This window comes from Salarias fasciatus, chromosome 1, assembly GCF_902148845.1.
Source record: "Salarias fasciatus chromosome 1, fSalaFa1.1, whole genome shotgun sequence".
In the NCBI taxonomy this organism is placed as follows: domain Eukaryota; kingdom Metazoa; phylum Chordata; class Actinopteri; order Blenniiformes; family Blenniidae; genus Salarias; species Salarias fasciatus.
Genome location: NC_043745.1, coordinates 33,145,792 through 33,173,367, shown reverse-complemented (window position 1 = coordinate 33,173,367; position 27,576 = coordinate 33,145,792). Strand labels below are relative to the sequence as shown.

At 41.5% G+C, this 27,576-nt stretch overlaps 3 protein-coding genes across 5 annotated transcripts; 2 read left to right on the top strand and 1 right to left on the bottom strand.

Moving 5' to 3' along the window:
* The first annotated feature begins 249 nt into the window (after positions 1-249).
* Positions 250-8,171, top strand: coxfa4l3 (cytochrome c oxidase associated subunit FA4L3). The gene is made up of 6 exons (XM_030093129.1): positions 250-284; positions 394-456; positions 570-658; positions 769-829; positions 1,111-1,182; positions 8,152-8,171. Exons 2-5 carry the CDS (start codon positions 418-420, stop codon positions 1,177-1,179), a joined length of 258 nt encoding a protein of 85 aa, XP_029948989.1. The 5' UTR covers positions 250-284; positions 394-417; the 3' UTR covers positions 1,180-1,182; positions 8,152-8,171.
* Positions 4,656-22,680, bottom strand: slc30a4 (solute carrier family 30 member 4). Of its 2 annotated transcripts, none has more exons than XM_030093094.1 (8): positions 22,640-22,680; positions 19,632-20,141; positions 16,767-16,913; positions 10,416-10,569; positions 9,393-9,612; positions 8,102-8,207; positions 7,257-7,391; positions 4,656-5,914 (listed from the first exon to the last, which is right to left on the bottom strand). In XM_030093094.1, exons 2-8 carry the CDS (start codon positions 20,023-20,025, stop codon positions 5,760-5,762), a joined length of 1,311 nt encoding a protein of 436 aa, XP_029948954.1. In that variant the 5' UTR covers positions 20,026-20,141; positions 22,640-22,680; the 3' UTR covers positions 4,656-5,759. The 2 variants fall into 2 exon arrangements, with proteins under 2 accessions (XP_029948954.1, XP_029948945.1); XM_030093085.1 differs by lacking the exon at positions 22,640-22,680 and adding an exon at positions 22,330-22,462.
* bloc1s6 (biogenesis of lysosomal organelles complex-1, subunit 6, pallidin) lies at positions 19,931-27,133 on the top strand. Of its 2 annotated transcripts, none has more exons than XM_030093116.1 (6): positions 19,931-20,044; positions 23,105-23,192; positions 24,866-25,025; positions 25,885-25,972; positions 26,042-26,128; positions 26,211-27,120. In XM_030093116.1, exons 2-6 carry the CDS (start codon positions 23,129-23,131, stop codon positions 26,328-26,330), a joined length of 519 nt encoding a protein of 172 aa, XP_029948976.1. In that variant the 5' UTR covers positions 19,931-20,044; positions 23,105-23,128; the 3' UTR covers positions 26,331-27,120. The 2 variants fall into 2 exon arrangements, with proteins under 2 accessions (XP_029948976.1, XP_029948967.1); XM_030093107.1 differs by lacking the exon at positions 19,931-20,044 and adding an exon at positions 22,600-22,896 and having other exon boundaries at positions 26,211-27,133.
* Positions 27,134-27,576: the final 443 nt, after the last annotated feature.

The window sequence follows — 27,576 nt, the reverse complement described above, 5'->3', positions numbered from 1 at the left end:
TTCTGATAATCTTCACTTTAAAAGAACCATCTTCCAACTACTGATCATCTTTAATTGTCTTGATTGCATCTGAGCACAGCCACAGGAGGGCGCTACAGCCTTCCTAATCGTATCGATCATCAGCTAATGGATCTGCTGACGTAGTGGCCTCCAGTGATGAGTTTCAGTGCAGGAAGCTTGTATGTCTACGTGCCTCTCACCTCGTACAACCTCTCCTCCTGCCTTCATCAGCGCGGCTCCCACGATGCTGCGCTCACACTTGTGAAACTTCCCAGCAGCAGCAGGTGAGAGCTGTCACACACAGCTGCCTTCACTGTCCCCTCTTCAACTCCAAAGGATGCTCAGCCTCAGAAAATACTCTTCAAAGTTGAATAATGAATTATTTCTGTTTAGGTGCTTGGAGATAAAAAAGGAAAAATGTCTGGATTTTTCCAAATGTTGCGGAAGAAAAAGGAGGTAAGATGCTTTTATTGTTTGTGTGTGTGTGTGAGTGCCGCATAAAATACAAAGAAATTGTTGGATTTTGAAAAAAAAAAAAAAAAAAAACCTTATAATTTTCTGTCTTTCAGCTGATCCCGCTGATAGGGTTCATGGCATTTGCGGCAGCAGGAGCCACCTCTGCTTCTGTTTACTTTCTTTTCACTAAACCTGACGTTATGTGAGTGGTGTTTTCATTTTCTTGACAAATACTAATAATAACTCGGATTGGTCTCGTTTGTTTCAAATGCTTGAAAATCATTAATGTCGAATATAATTCACTGTTTGCAGTTTGAATAAGACTAATAACCCAGAACCCTGGGAAAGACTGGACCCATCGAAACCTCAAAAGGTAATTTCTTGATCCTGACTACTGCACAAATATTTCACAATTCTAGTTTGGAGAAGTTATAAATTAGAAAAGCTTCCTGTCGGCACTTTAAAACTGCCATAATATTGCAGCCTGCTGCTGCAGTCTGCTGAGTCACTCAGATAGAAACGTCATCATTTGTGACTGCCGTGTGTTGTGACACCAGGGAATTCATCATGCAGCCACGAGAAGAAGCAGCGTGTCACTTAAATCTGCCGTCAAACTCCAGTATAACTCAGAGTCACTGTTTGATTTTGATGCAGCTCATCACCATCAACCAGCAGTGGAGACCTATTGAGGAGCTGGAGCTGGTGAAGCGCCTCACCAAGTGAACACAGAAAACAGAGCGGGCATCTGGAGTGAAGACCCAGAGTGTGACCACCCGCCTGCCCCCCATCAGTCTAACAGAATCCTTTCTGCACAGACTAGGATGGTTTGACACTCAGTGTGCGGAAATGCTTCTGCTCAACTGGTGGGGGCTCATCCTGCTCCGTCTCCAGGACCTCCGTCAGAACAAACACGGCTACTGTTTCTCATGCTGCCATCAGGTCTGTGTAAATGGTTAAAAAAAAAACAGGACTTCTCTTGGTGTCTCTTCAGCTGAAGTATGAAGTCAGTTGTGGTTCTTCCATTTAAAATGAAGGTACATGTACAAAGCTTATTGTTGCGCCTGTAGATGTGAATGTATATTAGTGTCTGAATAAAAAAAAAAGACACAAAAAGCTGACAAATAATGTATTGTGTAAAGTCAATAAAATGTTGTTCTAAATGTGTTGAAGTTAATTTTTTGTTTCAGTTTTGTTGTGTGATTGAGGAGCTTTTCAGGCCGATGACCATATTTGGTAAATTCACATTTCCTTCCTGTTGCTCACAGACTTCTCTCTGCCTCATTAGTGCATCAAATTTATGGCTAGAACCTGAAAATGGGAAGTTTTATCGCCACATTGAATCACGTGCACCAGTGTCTACAACCCCCGAGAAGATGTCAAATGGCAAGATATTCTTCAAATCAGGAATAGTGAAATATGTGAAAATCCAATCACTGATAAGAAACGCCTACATAGTTTATCATATGATAAAGACAAACAAGGATTTCAGCTGATTTCCTTAAAAACTCAAGAGTGTAAAACCACATGTTTTATATTACTTGACCACTTTGTAAAGTTGATTATTTTTCCAGATCAAGGGAAACTGGAATTGCTGGCTTTTCCTCTAACAGTACCGTGAGACGACTGTGATGTTATTGGTCTTCCAGAAATAAAACTGGATATTGTGCTTTGTAAAGGTAAAAAGGAATCTCAATAACTCATGTCTGGTTTGTTGTGTGATTACTACAAGTTGATTTTTAACTTGAGGACAAACATGTTCTTAGAAGCGCAGGATCATTTCCCTTCCTGCTTCACCCAGACTGATCCGGAGCCTGTCCGGGATGTAGGGGACATCTGCGGCAGATCGATGGTGCTGCCTCACCCATTTCCTCATAAACCGCAGTCATGAAACAAACAGATCAGGATGATTTAATTGATTTGACCTAGATTTGAAGAAACAGTGGATTGTCTGAAGAGAGAGAGTATCGAGGTCTTTTTACTGCTTGCTGATGCACTAGACTGGAGTCAGCAGTTTGGAAGAGGGACTTCACTGACCGGTCACTTTCCAGATTCCTTTTTAAGACATTTGTCTCCCTGACAAGTCAGAAAAGTTCATAGCTTAAATTACTCTTTTTCATTTGGAAATGAAATGAATTAAAAAAATAAAAAAAATATTTCATGTAAAATATATATATTTCTCTCATTAATTTCCTCATCAGTTTGTTAAATCATGTCATTAAATCCCTCTGGTGTGTTGATGAGAAATGTTATCTAAAAACATATAAACAAATCATCTGTTAATGGAGATAACTGAAAACTCCATGGCAGCTAACAAATGGCCTCAGCAAGGCGGCCGAGCGATGTTTTTCTCTTCTCCACAGCGTGTTGTGAACGGCTGGACGGGTGTTGTAAGCGAGTGCTGCCATAAAGTAATTGCCACCTTCCACCCAAGTGGCAAACGCACTCAGTTTATGGTCGTGTGGGCATGTGGCGCTCCCATTGTGTTTTATAATAAGGGACAATCCTCTTAACATAAACGTCCCTCGTCGCAGGCCGCCTGACTGAATGGATTTCTCATGACTTATTAAACCCTGAACAAAGAGAGTGAGGGACAGAGGAGGCAGGGCCCGGGCTTTTTATTTCCTGATATTTGCGTTGTTCGTTCATCAGGAAGCCATTTTTCATTCTGGTGTCACTTGCATGTCGGGACATGCTTTATTTTCTTCCTCTCTCCTCCTTGTTAATCAGTACAGTATTGTTTCTCTCATGCTGCATCAGTAACACTCGCGCTGCCTGTCACAGCTTTGAAACGTATCAAATTGAGTTTAATTCAATCCCACGAGAGGCTATTTACCGGAAATAAGACACCTGAAAAAACATTTTAGGAAAAACAACACCGGCCTGTGAGCACAGGCCACCAGAGCGCTGAGCCGGAAGATGAGCGCGAGATAACGTGGAGGCGCTTCAGGCCTGCTTTCTGTCTGATTCACTGGGAGGTCAGGGGGAGAGGTCGAGGAGAGTCGCCACACTTAACCTCACCTATCAGGGAGTGTGCAGCTGGGAGGTTATTCTGGGATACAATGAGTGAAGAGGAAGGACGTGCTGTGTATTTGTGTATGTGTATGTGTGTGTGTGTGTGGGGGGAATTTGTCTACGTGACTCTAACACACATCATGACACCACAACAGGCCACGTGACCTGCAACTGACGCCTCATTTCGAAGTCTTTAGCTGGAATTCCTTATTTGGTATCACTTTAAATCTGGTTTCACTTTTTCACCTGTGAAATATTTTGACTCCAAACGTGAACTCTGATGTGTGGTCCGCTTTAATCTGTCACTGAGTGGACTCAGATCAGCGTTTTATGGTACTTGGAAAGTAAGGCAGAGTGAACGCTGTAAACCGTCGTTTCATCTGCATCACAAACAGCACAGGTGGATGTGTTTGTTGTTGTGGTTTTATGATCATGTTGCCTGGAAACCGAGACACTCCCACATTACCAGTCAGTCATAAACTATCATTTAAACATTAACTCTATTTTTTTACATCTGAAAACCTTACATAGACAATGTTTCAAATGCATTCATCACAAATTATTGTTAGAGTTGAGTGTTTAAACCTGTTTAAATACTGATAAAAACCCACAAGAGTTTGTACTTTATAACTTCTTGTTTATGTTTTTAGTAAAATCCGCTGTGAAACAAAAAGGAATTTCCTTATTGCCCCGTTGTGCTATTATTTTATAGTTTTAGTACATGTACAATAAACACTCCAGGCAGATATGTAAAGATTCTCCTCTGATAACAGGGCGCCACCTAGTGCCAAATACTGGTACAGAAAGTTAGTGTCACTTTTATGTATATATTATCATCCGAGTTATCTTGGGGTTGTTTTGCATGACTACTAAGCAGCACGTTTCTCTTCTTCTTTCAGTGTATTCAGAGTGTATTCCCCTCAGTCGATCATCTTCCAATCCCCTCTTCCTCCGTGAATCTGATAAAAATAATTAAAATTCCATCCCTAAAACCTCCCTTTGATCGGACATGAGGAGGACAGGATTAATTCCCTCCTGCCGTGTTCAGCCACGGAGCAGAAGTAGCTCAGCTCGTGTGCGAGTGTGATCCAGATTAACTTTCTCTGTTTTGTGACTATGAACAAAAAGGATTTTGTAATTGTTTTCAGAAGAGGGATGAAGTATGACACAAAACAGCGACACAGAGAAAGGTTTCAATACTTTATTACAAACAAAAACAAATGATCCAGTTCCTGATTTCCCTTAAAGATTAATACTTCAGATGTGGAAAGGTCGAACCATAACCTCCCTCAAACAGCCGCTCAAGACATGAAAACACTATAAACACTGCAACTGGCATATTTCAACTCCCGGCCAGTCAAAACACCGCACAGCCAAATACTGAATACGTGCCAGGCCTGTTTGCATCTCTATGCTGTCAGTTATATATGATACGATGAGAAGGGGTGAAGCAGAGCATATTGCAGACCGTAAAAATGAAATTAGAAGTCCATCCAAGTGCTTCATTTAAAAGTCAGTAACACTGATTGTCAGTTGCTCGTTGTAACAATTAAGAGACATGCTGAAGTCCGAGTGAGAAACATTGAGTTATCTGTAATGTTGGACAGTCCAGCCACAACTGGAGGTTTAAACAGTGCTCACTGTAAATCTGTATTGCAAATGGCTGAAGGATATTAATGACTGGATGTTATGTTTAATACAATGAGAAAGGTTTTCAACCCACCGCTGCCAGGAGTGAGGAGTACAGCTTTTATGCACTGTGACCACAGTTAACAAATTAAATGAGGTACCTTTTCAGTTGCTAACATCTTTTTTTTTTAAAATCATTAAATCTTAGTATATAGTTCTAGCAATCAGTAACAAAAGAAAAAAGTAGAATATCCACCTGATGAACAAACATCAGTTGTGGTTAACCAAACAGTAAAATACAAAATAAAATCTGTTGGAATAGGCTTTAATGGTGAATTAAGGGCAAGTTTTTTTTTTCTTCTTCTTTTCATTCCTCTCTGTCGAAGCATTCAACTTCCTCAAAAGCTTTTTTGTATGCATGAGGGTGTGAGGTCCCTGGAGGCTGTAGGGCTCCTCTCATTAGAGATGTGCATTTCTTGTTGTTGTAGTTGCACCGACTGTCTTTTGGCACCTCTCTTTTCCCGTGTGCAGCTGCAGGCTGCGCTTCCTGCTGCGGCGGCGGGGCGGCCTGCAGGGCCCTCCCCTCCTGCCTGGTGTTTTCTCTGCTGTCCAGCTCCACTGGGTGGAGTCTGGGGAGGTCAGTGTGAGAACGGGTCTCGCTTTTAGGCACTGGGCTGCTGACAGTGTGCACAACTGCGTTCCACCCTCTGCCTGTGTGTCTGGACCTGCACGGTGCACCTGCTGAGGCCGTATGTGTGGAGCAGAAGGTGTCGCGCCTTGGCCTGGACCTCCTCCCAGTTGTCGGCACTTGAGGGCGCTGTAGACACAAAAATGCATTTTTAAATCCTCAAGAAATGAATACTAGCTTATATCTAAGATGATATTATTTAGTTGTCTTTTGATTTGTGTCAAATAATTACCAAAGAATATTGAATAAGAAAGAATAAGAACATTGCATTGAGAGGCTTTTGACCTTGAGTAGAAATACAAGCAGTTATTCATGTTAAACAAGTAAACACACACACACACATATGTATCTAATTATAAATATAATTTAAAATTAATGTAAATGACTATCGATGACTTTATTTCAAAGAAAAAAAATATCAATGCATGTTTATTAAAATTACTAACTGTAGGTATCTAATTTTAAGTAATTAACTCCCATAAGATGCAGGTTAGTAACTATTAACGAATCGGTTTGCTGCTGTGCACCATCTGCAGCCGGTTCAACATGAGTGAAGCAGTGTTTCCATCAAGTGTGTGAGATCTTAATGAGACAGCGGAGGAGAGAGACTCAATGGAAAACCACACCTGACAGGAGCAACACATCGTGTCTCTACAGGATTTCTAAAGGGTTCACTTCTTATTTACAATAACATGACTTTATATGAATATATAATTTTTCCTTTTAACATGGAGGTGTTTCTCTTGCAGTATTCTCTATTTTTCTTTGGCATCAACAAGCATAAGCACTTAATCCACTGAACGTCATCCTGTTGGCCACAATATCAAAGCAAAACAATATTCATTTCTTTGATTACAGTAAAAAACAGCAGAAAAACATAATTTCCAATTCCAACACTATTGAACGTTATGTGCCAGGCCTGCATGTGTCTAGATTAGGTGATATCCTTCACTCTTACATTCATGTCTCTGTTAACTCACTGAGTTATTGGTTGGTGCCTGGTTTGTTATTTTCAGTTTTTCTTTGATCTCAAGGTTTGAGGTTTTTGTTTTGTGGGCAGCCTCGGCTTGCTCTGTTCCATTATTTTCAATGACTTCACACCACTGCCCTTTCCCTTCCCATACATTTTTGTGAACCTTCTGCATTCTTTTGTGCTTCAGATGTTTGTGAACTGCAGCAAAAATTTGAACGCAGACAAATAAAACTTTTTTCTCTCTCTCGCAAGCACTTTGTTTTCCCATTACTCCTTGATTGATTTGTTTTAGTCCATGTTAAACAAAACACAAAAACAACACAAGACATTAAAAATCATTCCATTTCTTTGTGTGCAACAAAGACTATTTCTGAGTAGAATTTTATGTTCACGCTTAAAACCGTTTCAATAAAAACATAATTTACGTTTTAACAGAATAATAATTAGGACGGCAATTCCTGAGATTTTGCTCAGAGTGGTGACTCCGTTTCTACTCACTGAGCTGCAGATGAACCATCGCTGCAGTCTTGTCGGTCGTCAGCGCCCAGACATTCAGCTCGTCCACGGACTGGACGTCCTCCAGCTTCATGAGGTCCTCTGTGATTCGCTGAGTGTCCAGATGCCTGGGAACACCTGGGACGGCGAGACACAACACTGTCACTGAAAAACACAGGCTTTGCACTAAACAACACAAAAAAAAAGGGGGGGGGGGAGCTGTGATTAGCAAGGGGTTTATAGAGGGATAACGGTCTCTCTCCCCAGCTGAATTATTTTTGTTGCGAGGGAATAAAGTTTCCCTGTTCTCACAGTGATTGAAGCTACTTCTGCAAGAAACAGCTCTACCACAGGTCCTTCACCCCCCACCACTGTCGGACTGAACAACTCTACTGTGGAGGATGTGCAACAACCCTGAACACAATATCCTGCAATCACTGCCACTTTATTACCACCATAATCAATCATGAACACTTTACAACCACTGATTCTGCTGCACTAAATACATACTTGCACCGTCGTGTTTGTTCTACGAGCCTCTGCGCCTGCACATTTCTCCGCTGTGAGATGAATAAAGACTATTCTATTCTATTCACTCACACACCGAGATTCACAGGATGAACTCGCAGCTGATATGCGGCACATCCTTTACGACAAGCCAAGGGGAAATTTTTAATTAGAATACGGCTTTTACATCAAAATGTAATTCTGTATGAGATCAACAGACTGGAAAAGATTCAATCAAAAAGAATACATTTTTGTGTCAAACTGTTAAAAAAAAATAAAGAAATAAATAATGATCGACCCTGCATTTTAAAACTACAGAAAGAAAATAGAAAGCAGTTTACCTTCCAGCAGGATGACTGTAGTGTCTATTATAATCCGGAATGTAGTAAAGAGAACCAGAACAGAGAAGATGTAGGTACAGATGGGATCTGCCAACTTCAAGTCCGGCTGTGAAATCAAACATTAAAATCACAATCACTGGACAGCACCCACACACACACTGACTACATACAGCGTTTACTTGGGGGGAAAAAAAAGATGAGAAAAGAGTTGCTCTGACTTCAACGTTGAGTTTTAAATATATAGGAAAAAATTACTAGATTGTATTATTAATGCAGTCCTGATCAGAGCTGCAAGTGAAGCAGACATGGGATGTGATGGACTCTTTCGAAGCACCCGTGTCCTCGTTTTATTTTTTCAATCCAGACTGATGTACAAAAACAGCTGCTGTTTTGAATTCTTCATTTACTTACAACACAGAGACACCTGGTAAAAATCCCACTACCATAACTGAAAATAAACTGTGCTGCATTTTGCACAGCACTGTTGTGGAAATGATACAAAGTTTGTTGACATTACTTGGACAGACAGCTGCAGAATTGTAGTGGTTGGCGCTTGTCTACTAGTGGGAAGGTCTACGGTTCGAGTCCAGGTTTGGTTGCTGTTCTGTCTGTAAAGCTCTCCTATTGGCCAGAGTTACATGTTTTTTTTTTGTTTTGTTTTTTTTAAATTTGAAATTAGTTCACTCCAAATTAAGTGATTCCAAATTCAAGTACTCTCCTTTGCCTTTACATGGGAAACACATCTATTTGCCTCCACTTAATTCCATTTGAACTCTGGGGGTTGGGAAGGTCTCTGATTGGACAGCCGGCAGAAGCAACGTATTTATGGTAAATGACCGTCGGATCCTGCCTTTTCTTTCTCAATTACCTTTGATGCTACAGCTTTAAAAAGGTCTACATTTTTATGCTCCTGTCCACCCGCTCTTTTCATTAGATCAATTTTTTCCAAGAGTCTCATTAAAAAAATGAATCTCCGTTTGAGTCCAACGCTTGCTCCGCGCCGCCGTCATGGAATATGTGCAGAATGACCGGAATTAAGTTAAAACGGAATAAAAGGTTTAAGAGCAATTATTTTTGTGGAGAGTTTTAATTAGTTATTTGCAAATTTAGAAATGACTGCAAAAGCACAACAGAGTCTGAAAAAAAACCACCAAACTTAACACTAATATAATAAATGTTTAAATTGTGCAGCAAAAGCCATCGGCATGTCTCATAGTGGCCTTTATAAGGTAATTATCTTCAATTATCGGAGGACCATCCATAATAAATATCAAATCAAACGGCTCTGTACCTTGAAGCGAACAATGTAGGCAGCTATGAGAACCCCGACACTCTGGAGAAGATCCCCCAAAGCGTGGATGAAGGCGGCTCTCACAGCCAGGCTGCCGTGCTGGCCTGGCCTCCCCGAGTGAGAGCCCGACGCCGCAGGGCCGTGAGAGTGGGAGTGACCGTGACCGTGGCCGTGGCTGTGGGAGTGCAGGTGACCACCTTGGTTTAACAAGAAACCCATTCTGGAATCACAAAAAGACAAAGAAAACAGCTTTATTTCACATATTCAAGGTAATTAGGAACAAAAGGAAAACATGACATACAGCAAACCACAATGTGAAGCTATAAACTGAAGCTATAAACATGTGAAACTATTTGAGATTGTAACACAGTTTGTGATAATTTAACATTCCGGTATACAACGCTGATGTCTCATAGTTTGGAATTTGGGTAACACTTTACTTTAAGCATCCAGTATAACACATTATAAGTAGTTATAAACACTCATACATGATAACAATGCTTTATAACTCACTATACAGCATAGGATTAGGGTTAGGTCCTGGCATTGTGATCATCTATGAACGTTTATAACTATAGCTACACGTGTTATAATGGTATTATAATGCTTTATAAATGTACTTATAATGTGTTATATAGTGGGGCTTCAAATAAAGTGTTACCGGAATTTGTATTTGGATCATGTTTTAAACAGAAGCAACTGCGTTGTGCTTTCCTTTTTCTTTGACCACATTTCCATTTACAGTTCCAGCAGCATTTCAGAAGCTCAGCAGTTGTTATCGCTGTTGTTTCGTGGAATTTTTACTTGATTTTTGTGCTTTTAAGCTTCAGACTTCTCGCCTGGTGCCACTGGGTTTGACAGAATGTTGAAATAATGAAGCATAATACTATCCACTATCACCATTCTGGCAGAATGCATATGTAAACATAAATTATTGCAGTTCAGTCAGTCTTTTGTGAATCTTGGTAACACGGTGACCACACTGATCAACTGTTGCTGATAAACATGCAGTATTTCACTTACATGAGGTTGACAGCCACACCCACAGCTGCTGTGATGAGCATGACATCTCCATCGATGTCGAAGTCTTGGTGTATGGTCCTCTGAATCGCCTCATAGAGCAGTATGCCCGTCAGGATGTAGATTAGTGTCACGCTGGCGACTGCTGATGCCACCTCTAGACAACAGAAACGGAAAAAAAATAAAAATGACATCAATGTTTCTTTCTTTGTGCCAAAGGAGCTACTATCCAGGCACCAGACCACCTTCACTGGGACACACGGCCCAGGTTCAGTGAATTTTTGATTTTGCTGCTGCGGAGAGTGAGGCTGAAGGTGCTGGAGGAGGAGAGGCGCACGTGTGGTCGAGGCCAAGTGGAAGTGAGACTTTCTCTGTCAGAAGCACCTCAGCGGTCTGGCAGATCATTACTATATTGGTCTGAAGTCAGAGGAGGTTTGAGAGAACAGCAACTATCCAGCGTCCAAAAAAAGGAAGCCTTGCAGCAAAATATACGCAGTGTGTTTTAAATTCGCTGAATAACATCACGTTCACAACACTGGCAGAGGTCATTCAGGTCTCCTTAACAATCCCAGTCAAAAGCTGTGGTGGTGAAAGGTCATTCAGCGTGTTGAGAGGCTGCACACTGGGCTGAGGTGCAGTGGGGCAGGACAGGCTTCATCACCATCTAAGAACTGTTAAAAGCTGAGGCACAGTCAAGTGACTGGCAGTTTTGCAAAAATGTCAAATAAACAGAGAGATTTGACCTGCCACTTTTTATGATGTATTTGTTTTTGTGGCCATGTTCAAAAAGTAAAAAAAAAAAAAAGTTCATACAGCCATTAACATCTAAGCTAGTAGTTTTTGTAAGAGTAAGAATGAAAGACGTGCTATAAAGCAAAACCACACAGGGCAACAAAGCCATTCTTGTATTATGCAGCAAATTCTGACTGACGGCAGACTTCATAAATAATTTCACATAACAGATTTTGCTGTAAACATAAAGGGGGATACATAAAAAAACAAAGTATTATCAGACCGATGCTCGTTAGACGATTGTTTTGACAGCAGAATTACTGTGGATAGATTCTTCCATATACACTCATTAGTCCGTGTTTCCCTCCAGGGACACTTCACTAGTACCAGGTTGGACACATTTTTCACATTTTTGTTGAAATACATTCAAGAAGCTGGAAACATTCCTCAGAGGTTTTGACACGATAGCATCTCATAGTAGATGCAAATGTCCTGTTCTACTGTGAATGTCGGGGGCGTCTGGCGTTCAGTGAACTCAATGTCACGTTTAAGAAACAGGTTTGAGACCAGCAGAGTTTTCTGACATCATTCTGCTGGACATGGTCAAAAAAAAAAAAAAAAAAAAAAAAAAAACCATCCTCCACACCACTGCAAAGCAAGACACCTGACAAGGCAAGATAGATCCACGCTTTCCTGTCGTTCACACTCAATTCCAAATCTACCATTTAATGTGATATAAAACACTAATGCGTTCTTCCCAAACATCCACTGTCAACTTTTGGTGAGCCAGTGTGACCTGTAGCCTCGTGTTCCTCTTCTTCGGTGGTGCCTGGCGTTGTTTTCTGCTTAAAGACATTATAGTTAATAATGCCTGCAACAACCACCACCTTTGTTTTCTTCCTTCCATGAATGGCCCCCTGGTTTTAACGCTACAGGTACAGAATGACTTCCAGGTGGGTGGACTTCCCATAATTCACTGGACTCATCTCTGACTTTCCTTAGATTATTCATTCATTTTGTTAAAGTGTCCTCGATACTGGGAAAGCTCTCGTTTCCAACAGCTCACACTCTTCTGTTCTAGAAGAGTGTGTTCTCCACAACTACAATGTATTTTGTATAATCAACACAGCAAGTATGATTCTAATATTTGTTCCTTTGTAAAGATTTTGCATGATTTTAACCACACCATTCATTCATTCATGGCTCCATCCTGGTTTATTCTCCTGAATAGCCTCTTGATTGTAGCAATCTGTGCAATTCATGCTTATCTAAATGATAATGGCCTCCCATATTCTGGCAAGTGTCCCATGTTGTGAAATGCTCACGGTGAATGTGAGTTCCTCTCGAGACCTTGAGCTGTTTTTAATATGTTCTGAACAGCAGATAGCATGATGTCAATTATTCACACCGTGAATCATCTGTGGACTCACACAGTGCTGCATGCTGCCACTCATTCTGACCCTCGAAATGAGCAGAGCCTTGTACAGAGCTTCATGGTTGTTTGTAGACTTTGCCGAAGATTCTATTGCAGATCTTATTCATATGAATGTTTTCATGCTTCAGTGCGTCACCAAACAGCCTGTTTTTCTTGCTCTGTGCCATGTGTTGTGTTCCTTTCACTTCCAGTTACTCTGTCGCTTCTCACTTCCCCTCCACCACCACAGGAGTGGTGTTAGTATGCAACTCCTCTGGTAGGTCTAAGATTGATACCGGTTCTCCACGATCCTCCTTCGAGATTTTTATTTTTTTTCTTGCATTAGGTGTGTTTGTTTATTCATCTCTGTTCTGGCTTCTTCAGCTTCTGTCCACACCCTAACCTCTGTTATGTGCTGCTAAGCCTTGCTTACGCTCACAAAAAGCTCTCTGTGGCTGTCAGCTCTGGTTACAGTCTATTTCTTGTTAGAGATTAATTATTTCTTGGTATATGTCTATCTCTGGCTTGGCTCTAAATGTGGTCATATCCGGACATAGTCATTGCTTTTACATTCTGTACTGATGGAGGAAAACTTAATCCACAGTTCCTCTGCTGTAATGTGTTTTCCATTCTCTCGGTTGGAGGTTTTGCATGCTCACTATCCACAGTTTGTTTAACATTTTCTTGCTTTTCAACGTTCCTCTGGGTTTTTCTCCTGTTCATCAGTTTCATACCACTTTCACACTGACGAACTGCGCTTTTCTGCGTGTGGCTTTCCCCCCATTCACAACAACGGAGAAGGCAAATTGTAGCTTCACGAAATGAGTTGCGAGATGATGGGAAATCAATATGTCGCTGTCCGAAATTATTCAAATTCAAATTCAATTATTCAAATTTTGAGACATGTTTCATATTTTGTTGTGAACTGTGGCGGGGAGGGTGATGCGGGATTTTACGTGGGCAGCCTGAGATCTGTCCGCCATAAGCGGCAGGAGTTCGAGATGTGTGGCGTCTCTGCATGGTCAGTCTGAATTCATACGAGAAACAAACAGCCAAAACTGTCGAAGGAAAAGGAAAAATCCCATGTTGGATAGTCGCAGATGAATACATGAGTCGAACAATCTCGATCTCGTGCGCCCTGGGACTGAACTCACAACATCTCGTTGGACTGTTGCTGCTAAAAACAACACATTATGAAGCCATGATCTCACCTGCAAGATAAAATAAGCTACAAGGTTAAAGTAAAAGTGAGGAACCAGTATAAGCATTCCAACAGTTTGACATGCAAGCAACAGTTAACTTACTCAACAACTTCTCCTCCTTGTGTCATCTCCACTTTACAAACTTTCCTCTCTGCTATATCCATTTATTCTTTCTCATTGTCATTCAGGAGATATGTGGCAACAGTAAAGGTTCTCAGACGGTGTGAAAGAACTTCTAGTTTAATAACCGTTGCACAGTGCAGGTGCCTTCCTCCTCAAAATCACAGATGGAAATGATGATTCACCTGCTTTTTATAAAGTTTGAACTCATGCATATGTGGTCGTGGGGGGCAATCCGGATTGTTATATTAATCCACCCACAGTCGGAAACCATGCGAGATTAACTGAGATTAGACCGGTCGGGCTCAGCCCGAAGGGGCAACATGGGCCTGACCCCCGGAGGGCTCACCACCCACCGAGGGAGCCGTAGGGGCTGGGGGCCATGTGGATTGGGTGGCAGCCGATGGCAGGATGCCTGGCGACCCGATCCTCGCACACAGAGACTCGCTCTAGGGACATGGCATGTCACCTCGTTGGTGGGGAAGGAGCCTGAGTTTGTGAGGGAGGTTGAGAGATACCGGCTAGATATAGTCGGGCTCACCTCCACACACAGCCTGGGCTCTGGAACCCAAGCTCTTGAGAAGGGCTGGTTTCTCCACTTCTCTGGCGTTCTCTGGCGTCCCGGCCTTCTTAGAGTCCCTGGGAGGGGTGCTGGACAGTGCTCCAACAAGGGACTTTACTGTTCTACTGGGGTACTTCAACACTCCCGTGAGCAGCGACAGTGAGACCTGGAAGGGGGTGATTGGATCGCACGGCCTCCCTGTTCTGAACCCGAGTGGTGTTTTGTTATTGGACTTCTGTGCTACAGCAAGCCACAGCTTGTCCATAACGAACACCATGTTCGAGCACAGGGGTGTCCGTAAGTGCGCTTGGCACCAGGACATCCTAGGTCGGAGGTCGATGAACGACTTTGTTGTCGTGTCATCTGACTCCGGCCGCGTGTTTTGGACACTCGGGTGAAGAGAGAAGCAGAGCTGTCAGCCGATTACCACCTGGTGTTGAGTTGGATTCGCTGGCGGAGGAGGAAACCGGACAGACTTGGCAGACCCAAACGTGTTGTGAGGGTCTGTTGGGAACGTCTGGCAGAACCCTCTGTCAGCAGGGTTTTCAACTCCCACCTCTGGGAGAGCTTCTCTCATGTCCCGAGGGAGGCCGAGGACATTGAGTCCGAGCGGACCATGTTCTCCACCTCCATTGTCGAAGCAGCTGCTCGGAGCTGTGGTCGTAAGGTCTCCGGTGCCTGTCGTTGGCGGCAACCCCCGAACCCGGTGGTGGACACTGGAAGTAAGGGTCAAGCTGAAGGAGTCCCATCGAGCCTTGTTGGCTCATGGGACTCCAGAAGCAGCCAACAGGTACCGGCAGGCCACGCGAACTGCAGCCCGAGTGGTTGTGAAGGCAAAAACTCGGGTCTGGGAGGAGTTCGGAGAGGCCATGGAACAGAACTACCAGTCAGTCTCGAAGAAATTCTGGCAAAGTGCTGCGGTGATATGCAGACCCTGGCGGAGTGAGTTCGCCGGTTTGAAAGTGGCATTAGCTGCATCTGGTGAGTCACATTTTTGTTACAGGCATAGGTTGTAGGCTGTACTCTTTCAGCCATCTTTGAACAAGTCCAGAGTTGATATCTAAATGGAAGCACATGATATGGAGTTGAATTCCCTCCAATTATTTTGTCTGCCGCTAAAGTAAAACAAGATGGGGTTAAAGAGTGCAACACAGCGGTACAACTTAAAGTACAAATATTTTTTAGGTGAATGATGAGAAACACGCTTTTCAAACTCTCAGGCATTCCCCCACAGCGTATAAGAACTCTCCTTCTTTACAGTGGCTCCTGAACACACCATATCCTTCAAGTCAATAAGTTTGTGTCTCCTCTCTCCTGTGTTTTGTGTTTCTTCTGTTCACTCTGTGCGCTCCCCGCTTGGATCTCTCTGCGGGTTTCTGATCTGACCTCGTCACTGGCCCCATTAACCAGCCCTGTATCAACTGTTTGTTGTTTCTATATGCTCTTCTTTCCTGTAGTCGAGCCAGATGGCCGTCGATTTTCGAATCTGGTTCTCTCACTTTTCCTTTACTGCTGCTCATGTGGAAGACTTTTGGGTTCCTCGTCATTTTAATGAAAAGCTTTGACAAGTACAAGTGCAACAAAATAAGATAACAAAACTGAAATGTGGTGAGCAGTATTAAATAGACGTTAATGGCTTCACCAAACTTCACTTATGAGAACTGGAACCAGTGGTTTGCAATGAGATGTGAAACAGAGAAGGAAAACTGTAAACTAAGTGAAGTTCGTACTCTTAAACATCCACATACCTTGTCTATTATGGGCTGAATATTAGATCATAAATATTTGGCACCTGTAATTGTAAATCAAGACGTTATCGCGTTGAAAAAAAGATTTGCATTTGTGGAAAAAATACAAGTTCCTTCACAAACACCCTGCTTTCAGATGTAAAGCATAAAAACTGAATGCACAACTCTGAAGTTGCGGTTGCGAATTTTACACCCGTCTTTAGACCTCTATCTCATTGGTCGGCGATAAACTGAACTGTTCGATCAGGGAGCAGACAGCTTTCTGTCCTCCCACCAACATCCCACAACATTTTAAGAGGGAGTAGAATTTCAACATGGACCGAGGTGATTGATTCGTAAGATAACTTAACACTTCAATAAACTTGTGAGTCTAATTCCCACAACATCATAAATCATGCCTCGGTCCATGTACAAAGGTCTATTTCTGATCTGTGTGAAATGCTGCTGAGCACAAACTCTTTTCTGAAAGTGACTCATCTGCATCGAAGCCACACAGGCGCATCCATTCACCTCACAAGGACCATCGCACGAGAGGAAGGAAGCGTGAGGACAAGTGCAGGCGTTTTTAACACTCACCCAGACGATGCAGACCAAAGGTGAACCTCTTGGAGGGAGGCTTCGTAGAGAGCCAGAGGGCCAGCAGAGAGAACAGAATCCCCACGACGTCCGTTAGAATGTGGACAGCATCGCTCATAATGGCTAAACTGTTTGAAATATAACCACCTGCAAGCAGAAGACAACATAAACGGTTAGAATTCCAGTCAATTGGAACCTTTTTCTGCTCGACTATTTACTTTGACATTGATGCTGTTGCCGTCAACAAAAGCATAACGACTGAATGCTTCACACACTTTTTCCAAGATAACTTCCACTTTTTGACCCGGTGTGTGTTTGAAGGTATGAATCACTGGGAGCCTGTGTGATATGAAAACCTGAGAAATTCATGGGAGTTTCCTGTAATGACTATGGTAGTCTATGAGCTCAAAGCTTGAGTTCTCTGCTTTATGGTTGATTTTGAGTTTCCGAGATAACGGCATGTACAGTATGAGAGCTGTAGTTATGAAAGGCATGCATGTCCCATGCCTTCAGCTTACACTGCTGAAAAAGAGGCAAACACAACTTTGTACCTACAGTTTTTTTATCTGAAAACTTATGAGAAAAAAAGCCATCTTTTTGCAGCCACATGTGCATTCTTGACTTTTTCATTAAAACGCAAGGTGAAGTTAGTACACTCAGTAAGAGGATAAATATTTTCCTTAACAGCCAGCTTCTCACAGATAGAAAACCAGGTGTAGCTAATGTGCTAATAAATACATGCATGTTAAAACTGAACATCAATAAAGACCTTTAAAAAAACTATTACTCCTAAAGTAAAACATCCTCCATGTCACGTCAAAGTGAAAATGCTGAGGGCACTGTAAAGGACTTTTTTTTTTTTTTAATGATATCAAGTTGGCTCTGGAATAATGCTATAAAAATTTGAAAATGCATTATTTATGAATTCGTAATTGGCATCAGCAGCTTACAATCATTATGAGAGAACGGCTCACTTTTACAGAAGTCTGCATTTTAGTCTGCTGCGACAAGAATCGCAGCCACGACTCGCCTTTGAGTCCAGTTTCCTTCCTGCCGCACCTCAGTTTCAAACTCGGGTCCCCACACAAACAGGCAAGACTGAACTTGCAGTGCGATCCATAAGGGACGCACACAAACTTCATAAAAGATTGTTAGGTTTCAGGATCAAAGGAGTGTTTTACAGTAGCAACGGCGCCATAAAGATAGCTAGCCAGATCACAGAGGCAAAAAGTGATCCGGGGGACACGGGTCATGACTCTGACCTGATGAACATTTGTACATTTGTTCACACAATACTTATTTTGACATTTTTGATTCTCGTTGAGCCTGGTGGAGAGTTGTTGCATTTCACTGCCACGCTGCATGTTTATGTGACAAATAAAACTTCTATCTAATCTAAAATGTACTTCAGTTAAACCCAACAACCCTGAACCAAGGAACCTCTGCCTGATGTTGCATCTAATAGTTAACAATTTAACTCATAACCTGAGAGGCACAAGCTTGTTAATGCACTCCCTTCAATTGTCTTGCATAAGCTTTACCAGATAGTTAATGATTAATGTTTGAGAGACCTCCTCCTTCTCCTGTGAGCTGACTCAGCTGGTTTTTCCACAAATCTGGCAGAGCAGAAAAACAAAAGTATCTTCAAGTCAGTTCATTGGGTGTGGTGTATCTCTCTTTGGTTATTCAAATGATTAAAACCAGAAATATATATATATATATATATATATATATATGAAGTATTACATTGTTTTGTATTACCATTATTATTATTACATGAAAAAGTAGCATAAACATTTGACTGATTTTTCATGATATTTTGTTACCTGGTATTTCCATTTATTGAGTTTTAAAAATATCAACTTTGTGAAAGTGCATCACCGCTGTATGTGTATGTATGACTGGTATCACATTTTACCTTTGTATGATTGAACATTAAATACCTAAATATTATCACAAGATAAAGTTAAAATCATTCATGCAACATTGTGAAATGCTTCAGTCCATAATGAGAAACACATAAAACAAGGTAATAACTTGAACTTTATGGCGTAATGACATGATACTAAACTGATGCTTTAACAGCATCACATCAAATGATACAGCAGTGAACATGACCACAAAACAACAGAAAACAAGGTCGCATTCATACTCATTTCACTGCTGTATAACTTCAGAGTAAGGTATTGCCTAAAATGTTAGATAAACCTATCCAGGGAAAATAATGGCAAGTTTTTGTGAGGCAGCGATCTATATTTTTGCAAGATTTAGCTTTGTTAGCCATTCAACTGCTTCTATTGACTTAATAACATGGTACGCAACTACACGTAACTGAAAGACATCAGTTGCGTTCAAAGTTTGGCTGACGAAAGACAGACTGGCCCACGCTTTGTTTATTTGTTTTTTTAAAAGGTTAGTTATGGAAATCAGACCCATAACTTAAAAAAGCCTCAATGAGTCGTGGTTCCAGCTGTCTGTTCTGCACTAGCTGAGAGAACGCTTTTAGAGTTCGCGTCAGTAAGGAATTATTTTAATGTCCACCTCCTGCTAATGTCCGTGGAGGAGAGCCCACTATGAGGGGTCACCCAAACAAGTCTGTGCAACATGTATTGTGAACTTGGCGAGTTTTCGCACTGAATGTCTTTGCTGACATTATTTGAACAAGTTAAGCCAGCTAACCAACCCAGTAATGGCAGGTTAACCAATAAGCAAATTTAAAAACAAAAGTTTATACTCATTTTTATCTGAATCCTAATTCGCCGACACCAGGAGAATTTTATTCTTTAATCAGTTTGATAAACTTAATGTTTGTGTCAGTTCTATTCAGCAGAAATTAAAAAACAAACAAAAAAAAAAAATACTTACCTATGATTTCACCCATCATGAAAAAAAAATAGAGCAAAGCTGCAATGGTGAGCCTCTTCATCACCCTCCTGTGTTTGAGCTTCTCCCTCTTCTTGGTGCAGTTGTCACAGGGGTCCATGTTCAGCCCCGGGCTGCCCAGGCTGGAAGAGGAGTCGAGCAGGGAGTCGTCGTCATCGATCACCATCGTGTTCACAGCCACTCCGTTGGACGGCGCCCCGGCGGAGTAGTCGGACATCTCTCCAGACACCACAACTTTCAGTTTGTTGAATTTGGGCGCCTCATCTTCCACCAGCTCGTCGGAGAAGTCGAAGGGAGCAGTGTCGCTCAGGTCCCAGTCGCTCCGCTCCCTCCTGAAGGCAGATCGCACCTTGCTAAAGAAGCTCCCACCTGACATCTTCAATATTTATGGAGAGGTCAGCTCTAATATAGATAAGTGTCCGTTGAGGTAATCATTCACATGTTTGTAGCGAGAGGCAATGACAGAACTGCATTTCTACTCCATTTTAGCACCTGCAGGAGAAAACAAGGACAAGAAAGAGATACTTAGGGGCAATAAAGGCAAAGTGAGTGAAATGAGTCATTAACATGCAATAATGTTATTGAAAAATGCAGCATCTTTAGTAGACGGTAGTCACAATACATTCACTTCCTTAGGTATATTTATATTACCCTGGATGATGTACAGTTCTCATGTGTCTTAACATGGTGGCCAAAATATCAAACAAACAAAAAAAATCTCTAAATTCAACAACAGCAAACTATAAAAAATAGTGAACAGTTCATTCTCAACCACTCTGAGAACTCTCATGCACAACTGAACATAAATGCGTTTGTATATTCAAAATGAATGGAGGAGCTGTTGAGCAGGATACTTCTTTGTCTTTCGGTTGCTCACTTTAAAGCTCGGCACAGTAGATCACCTCACACTGTCCCCTGTCCCCGCTACTGCTTCGTTATCGCTCTTTTCCTCCTCCTTTACATCCATGAACCTTTGAGGTCTTTGTCTTCTCCTTCTGCCTGGCACGTCCATCTTCATCCACTAACTCTCAGCACATGTACAATCACAACACGGCCTCTCGAGCTTTATGCAGTTTTAACAATGTCAGTCCAAAAGCACAAAGCAACACATCATTGCATAAAAAGCACTTTCCACTGTCCGTAATATGATGCAAATCATACCCGTGTTCCACTAAGCTCAAACATAACAATTGATTTATTAATATATTAATTTTTATCTTATCTTGTTTGTCAAGGCACATGATCACAACCTATTGGAAACAGGCCAAACTTCCATTCTGAACCGTGACTCAACACTTGAACCACAAACCATACATTATTGAACTATGTTTTAACTATTCCCTTTCACTCTTGCTGCTGTCCTTACATAGGTCAGCCTTGACCCTCATCTCCACTCAGTTCACAACATTCAGTGAGTCTGAACACCTCATGCTGCCGTGTACTTAATGAAATTAATAAAGAGTCCTAAAGAAACGTCAGCCTGCAAGCACAAGCAGTCCCAAGGCAGTGTTGAGGTGATCATGAGACAGATTTAATTGAGCCTCCGGGGTGGACATCACGCTACCACTGAATCCTAATATAAAACAACAAAAACATCTCCATCTTTCACTTAATGCTCACAATTTAACCAGGAACCCAAAATAATGAGTTCTCACTGAAGATAATTGTATTAAGGCAAAGTTATCTTCTGAGAGTCAAACTAATGCATCACTAATGCTGGACTTTGGCAGACGGGTCCAACATTCAAGCTTTTGGTTTTGGGTTTTGCAAGTCACAAATCTTTTGCCGTTTCATTTCTTTACATGTGAATCAGATGCATTTCGTGGCTTTTCATGGCTGCCACTCACCATTACAGTCAAAATATATACATGATGAGACTCTGAATACTTTGCAACATTTACTGAACAAATGACAAAACGGAGAGGTCCGTGCCTAACAAATAGCCCTTGGGGTAAACATAAAGTCTTCTGAAATACATTTGTAGATATTATTTGTACCAGAATAAATTAACAGGACATTTTTAAACCCAAAAGACCCAATTTGTTTTGTAAGTAGCCTTGTGGTTTCATAACAGAAATGCCAGTGCTAAGATCGACTGCAATCCCCACACACACACACACACACACACACACACACACACACACACACACACACACACACACACACACACACACACACACCCTTTTGCACACGATACTACGATACACTTGCACTTTGATTCCTTTATATGTTGCACATACAACATTTTCTGTTCGATAATTACTGAAGATCAGATCAGCCAGAAAAAAAAAAGTGATGTGACTGCATATCAACAAACAAAGAAATTTAACAAGCGAAAATAATGATGCCGCTGCTTTAAACTTGACAGTGCCCAAAATGTTCACAATAAGAAAAGTTGTCCGTTGAATTAAAGTTCAATAAAATTGTTTACCACAGCCTTGTCGAATTGACTAAAGTGCGACGAACTACTTTTTTTCTGTAGCTTCAATTTACTTAAACTTTTAAGTTTCCAAAACCTTCACTTCAATCGAGATGTTTCACATTGTTACTTTTTAAAAACACGGTGCACACATCAAGGCAGGTTTTCTTTCATCATGCTAAAGGTTTTCCAATCTAAAAAGCATTGACTGCAATGAAAAATACTTAGTAATTTGTAGCTTCACGGTTAGTTTAAAGTTACCTGGATAGAGGATGTCGGGTGGGTCGCTTTACCTCGGTTTTCCTAGTTACTCAGCACAGTATTCTCGGCATCGCCGTGTCGGGAGACTGATTCTCATCTGTCACAGCTCTATGACTGGTTGTGTCAGATAAGCGCTCTGACTCACTCTTGTTAAAACAGCTGACAGACTTCAGCGTTCCTCAACAGTCTCGGATGGGCGCTAGCTAGCTAGCATCAGTTAGCCCTTCGCTCGTGGCTTTTTTTTTTTTCCAGACTGACAGACAGTCCTGAAAGAAGCGGCACCTGGTCAGAAAATAGGAGCCAGACTTACCGGCTGGTGTGCTTTTGTCGTACGCTGGTTCACTCGGCTCTAATATTGCAAAGTGTCATGTTTATAGGGGTGTAAACACCGCTTTGACACTGCCTCCGCACTCCGCGGAGTCGCGAGCACGCAGTCACGTGCTGACGCAATAGTCACATGACGTGGTTTGTCTGCTGCAGCAACAAATCGCAAATCTTTCCCTTCTTTCTCTCCTCTTTTTGCCCACAAAACCCAGCGCTGCAGCCACGAATCAAACTCTGAATCAGGTAAGGTTTTGACGAAAGGGACGTGTTTAGAAATGGCGGAGCTGCAGGTGAGGTGTCACTGTGGGGCAGCTCGGTGGAGCTAGCCGAGACTTCCTCCTCAGCTCAGTACGTCGCTCAGCCGGTTTTGTTTTTTCTTTGTTCAAAGCAGATAAAACAACGAGATCGTAATGTCTGATGGTTCGGTGTGTGTGTGTGTGTGTGTGTGCAGGCTGGAGAAACACAGTGGCTGCATATGGAGGTAGAGGAGATGGAAGAGGAAGGACCCTCGTCCCACAGTGAACTTCCCCACAGTGAAGGTGTGCATCCTGCTCCCTTGTTGTCTGTACGTGCATGGACTTTACTGCAGAGCTGCAACGATTAATCGATAAGTCGACCGACTGCTATTCCAACAAAGGATTCATTATTTGGAATCGATTTCTAAAAACAAAACTGACTGAGCTTGTTACTTTTCAGTGGTGGCCAATTCATTCATTTGTTGCTTCCAGTCATCAGTCCTTTTGTATAGCATTGATCAGTAACCATGGTCCTGGAGGCGCAGTGCCCTGCATGTTACAGCTGCTTCAATACACCTGGGCATAATGATTTAATGAGGATGTCATCACCGAGCTCCTAACAAAAGCTCAATCAGGACCCTTGTCATTGCAGTGAGGGCTGTCACTGAAAGAAAAGACAAAAACATCTGTAGAACACTTGGTCTTAAAGACCCACTGGAGACCTGTTCCTCTTAATACTTTTCATATCCAGGTTAGAGGTCACCGGGAACTGGAGCTTGGTCCAGACTGTCACACACGCTCATTGATTGTTAGATCCCTGCAATCCTATGAAACAATCTTGAGGCTGTGGGCTGTTGGTCAGGTTGATATCGCACTGTGTTGCTCCAGCTCAGTCTGCAGAAAGAAAAGGCAATTTTGTGAGTATTTCATTACCAAACAACTGAAAGATCTTTCAAAAGCATAACTGCCATTAAAGTTATATATCATTTCAGCATTGGAGTGTAGGTGAGTGCAGTGTTCATATGAATTGGATTTTTAAAAAATGTCTCCTAAAAATCCTCATTCAAATGAAGACATTTTTAATCCAACAGTGCAATGGATTGCTTGAGTTTGTTGTTTCAGAGCATTGAGGACCTGAAGCATGCAGAGCAGTGGGACTCAGAGGATCTAGAAATGCTGAATTAGCTCAACTCAGCTGCTGCGTGGCCTCAGTTTGTGCCAGTCATCCGACAAATCAACCTCATGTGATATAGTCTCTTAAGCTCCCTCATTCTTTTTCTCCTGCAAACATGTAACTCAACAGTCCACAGCTTGAATTTTCAAAAATTCATAAAGTTCTTGGAAACTAAGTTGTCAGTGTCACATTTTCATAATGAAAAGTTGAATCAAGGCAAGCTTTTCTGTGTGGAGTATGCACTTTTCTTTCTGTTTGTGTGAGTCAGAGTTTTCTCATTCTGACTTGAAAATGAAAATGACAGCTTAATAAACTGTGGTTTTATGTCTAATTTCACATGACTGTACCATAAGTGCAGATATTGTATAACTGATTATAGTTATTTAGCACACGCAGCATTACTTTTGTTGTTTGCCATCTCTCCACATGTTAAACATGCAGGTAAATGAGCAGAGACGGTGAAGGTAGATAAATCAGTCTGTCAACATTCAGTTACATTCACAACATTTTTTGCAGTGATACATTTGTAGGTTGCAAAGGGCTGGGGACAAAAAGGCAACATAAACATGTGCAGTGAAAGACGCCAGTCAGGTGATACAGGAGTTTTCAGCATTTCAAGTGTAATACTTCTGATCTCAAACTGCAGGCTGAGAATCTCTTTCAAAGATGTGCTCTGCGACAAAATTAAACACAGAGCTTCAGAGTGTGACTGTGCCGAGGCCACACACAGCTCCAGACCTTTGTTATGGTCATTATGAAACTACATGTAATTTTCTATAATTCTGTCTTAAATGTCTCCTAGACCTCCGGTTGGCGCAGGAGGAATCACTGGATCCACAAAGCTCAGCCCCGGGAGAAAATGTATACGTGGACAGAAATGCGGTGGACAAACTCACAGAGGGATTACTTTCTCATTATCTGCCAGATTTGCAAAACTCTAAACGAGCCCTACAAGAGCTCACGTGAGTACTCATGTGCTTTTGTGTTAACTGCCCTCACCTCAACATTAACAGTTATATATGTATTACATGACTTTCCAGACAGACTTCAGAGGCCATTTTCTGGCAGGATACAGCCATGAACAACCAGGACCATCATACCAACATAAGTCTGATACTGTGTTCCTGTTCAAAGCAGTGACAGCTCGTGGCGTGAAGCCAGTTCACTGTTTTGTCTTTCCCCAGAAATAGCTCAAGTAAATGGGATGGAGGTGGTTGAAGTAAGCGGTGTGATGATGAGTTATCCTCTTTTGTCTGTGTGTTGCAAGGGATGGGATTAGCTGTGAAAGCCAGTGGATTAAGGGAAGGAAGACAAATAATTTTGGATGACGTTTTTGGGCACCGTCTCGTCGTGTCTGTTGTAATCCTTAATAAATTATTCAGGTGGTTTGAGAGGACAAGTTTTATAACCAAAGGTTGCCATCAGTAATTTTTCTTCATACAGGCTGCAGTGATCTCAGAGGAAGAGGAAATGGAAAACAACATGGAACTGCAAATTTTGCACAATAGATGTTCTTAATATTTGAAACAAAATCTATAAAAGATTGATTAATATACTTTATGTATTGGATGCATCCTGATTAAGATACAAAGGAGCCGTGATAGCCTGCGGGCCCAAAACTCCTCTGTATTGTTTGTAAAAATAACAAAACTCTCTATTTAAATTTGACAGTTGATGTAAGACAAACTGACTTTAAAAGCTATGTTTGGAATATTCAGACAAAGTCTTTACAGAGATTGTTTTCCTACCTGCATTTGCACAGTTTGAGTCACTGAGACAAGATATGGTCTCCGTTTCATATTTTCTTTATGTCTCCACCAGACAAAATCAGCTGATATTGTTGGACACACTGGATCAGGAAGTCGCCAAGTTCAGAGAATGTAACATGCTGTTGGACCTCAATTCACTGGTGAGGCTGCACTGAGGGATAATCCGTTGGAGACCATCAGGACGGGTTTGTAACAAAGCTTCTCTTCAGTTCACAGAGGCGAAAGTTTATCACAACAAACTGGTGAACATAAGGAAAGAGATGATCATGCTTCACGAAAGGACAACTAAACTAAAGGTATGCGGTGACTCTGCACTCTGAAAGTACCATAGTGGGATAGGTGGGATTGTGTGCTGATTGTGGTTTCTGTTATTTTCAGAAAAGAGCTTTGAAGCTGCAGCAGCAGAAGCAGAAGGAGGCGCTGGAGAAGGAGCAGCAGCGTGAGAGGGAGCTCGAGAGAGAAAGACAGCTTATTGCCAAACCCGCTAAAAGAACATAGGAACCCCAAACGTGTCTGCTGTAGTCAAGGATCATACAGCCGGTTTAGCATATTTTAATCTATTTGATGCATATCACATTAAGTCGATGTTAATGCAGACCATTTTCCAAATTCTCCTCTTAAATTGTTAAAATCAAGAGGCCATGTTCACCAGGAAGGATTTTTTTTTTCTCAAATTTTGTCTTTCTGTTAGGATTTATAATATGCATGAAACTTTTAATTTATATCTTAACTTCTACTTCCAGATTGTTTAATGGCTGCACACTTTAGTATTCATCCACACAAATTTTTTTTTTTTGGAAATATACAACACCCCAGCTAATTAAAAAAAAAACATTAGAAGCAGATCTTGGCACAGCTGTATTACTCCAGTTTATTCCAGATTCAGTTTTTAATGTAAAAACTTGGTCAGAGATTGAATGGATTGAATCATTAAGTATTAATTTACCTCCTTTTTGCTACTGGATTTTTTGAAAAGTTTTTCTATTACTTTTGAGAAACTCCTAAGTCGATACAATCTGCCTGACTTTGAGAACAAACCTTTTAGGTTTGACTTTGCCAAACTTGCTTACTAGATCTGCAAGTGGTCTGATAAGCTGACTCTTGTTGTTTCCATGTGGGCACTTGAATCTCATATTTCCAAAACACAGCATTATTTTTAGAAGATTAGTCTAAAAATATAAAATGTAGTTGTTTAAAGGCGAGTGGTTGACAAGCGAAGAGGGGACCTTTAAAAAAAAAAAAAAAAAAAAAAAAAAGCATGTTTAAAACGGTAAAGGATTTTGGAAAATGGTCCAGTTTATTGGCAGTTGGTTTAAATTTAGTAAATGGGCTAAAACTTGCTGAACCCTTGCTATGATCCTGTCCGAGATTGCCAATACCTCCAGAAACCAAAGACGAGACATGGACTATATCAATAAATGCTGGTACTTCCCACTGTCCACCTCTGACACGCTAATTTGTGCACTTCCCTGCAAACAGAACAAATTACTCTGCGACACCTTTACAGCTGTCGGTCAGTGTCCTGGGAGAATCCGTGTGTCTGATGTCTTTTGCTACAGTATTAATACATGTAGTTGTAGGGCTTGGCGGCCTGTGAGTGTTTCATGAAGATGACGTAGTCTGCACTAAATTTGCCTGTATGTATTTTTTTTTTTTTTGGAGTCCAGACAATGTTTCGGTGATCCAGATGGAAGTGGACGACAATGTGTACCAAACTTTGCCCTCATCTTATATGGCATCTGTA

Excerpts from the sequence above, each read along its gene's own strand:
- coxfa4l3 (XM_030093129.1), top strand. The coding sequence starts at position 418 with ATGTCTGGATTTTTCCAAATGTTGCGGAAGAAAAAGGAG. Across the intron at positions 457-569 it reads TGTTGCGGAAGAAAAAGGAG|CTGATCCCGCTGATAGGGTT; the intron begins GTAAGATGCTTT and ends TCTGTCTTTCAG. Across the intron at positions 659-768 it reads TTCACTAAACCTGACGTTAT|TTTGAATAAGACTAATAACC; the intron begins GTGAGTGGTGTT and ends CACTGTTTGCAG.
- slc30a4 (XM_030093094.1), bottom strand. The coding sequence starts at position 20,025 with ATGTCAGGTGGGAGCTTCTTTAGCAAGGTGCGATCTGCCTTCAGGAGG. Across the intron at positions 10,570-16,766 it reads CTTTGGTCTGCATCGTCTGG|AGGTGGCATCAGCAGTCGCC; the intron begins GTGAGTGTTAAA and ends TCTGTTGTCTAG. Across the intron at positions 7,392-8,101 it reads TACAGTCATCCTGCTGGAAG|GTGTTCCCAGGCATCTGGAC; the intron begins GTAAACTGCTTT and ends TCGCCGTCCCAG.
- bloc1s6 (XM_030093107.1), top strand. The coding sequence starts at position 23,129 with ATGGAGGTAGAGGAGATGGAAGAGGAAGGACCCTCGTCCCACAGTGAA. Across the intron at positions 23,193-24,865 it reads TGAACTTCCCCACAGTGAAG|ACCTCCGGTTGGCGCAGGAG; the intron begins GTGTGCATCCTG and ends AATGTCTCCTAG. Across the intron at positions 26,129-26,210 it reads AAAGGACAACTAAACTAAAG|AAAAGAGCTTTGAAGCTGCA; the intron begins GTATGCGGTGAC and ends TGTTATTTTCAG.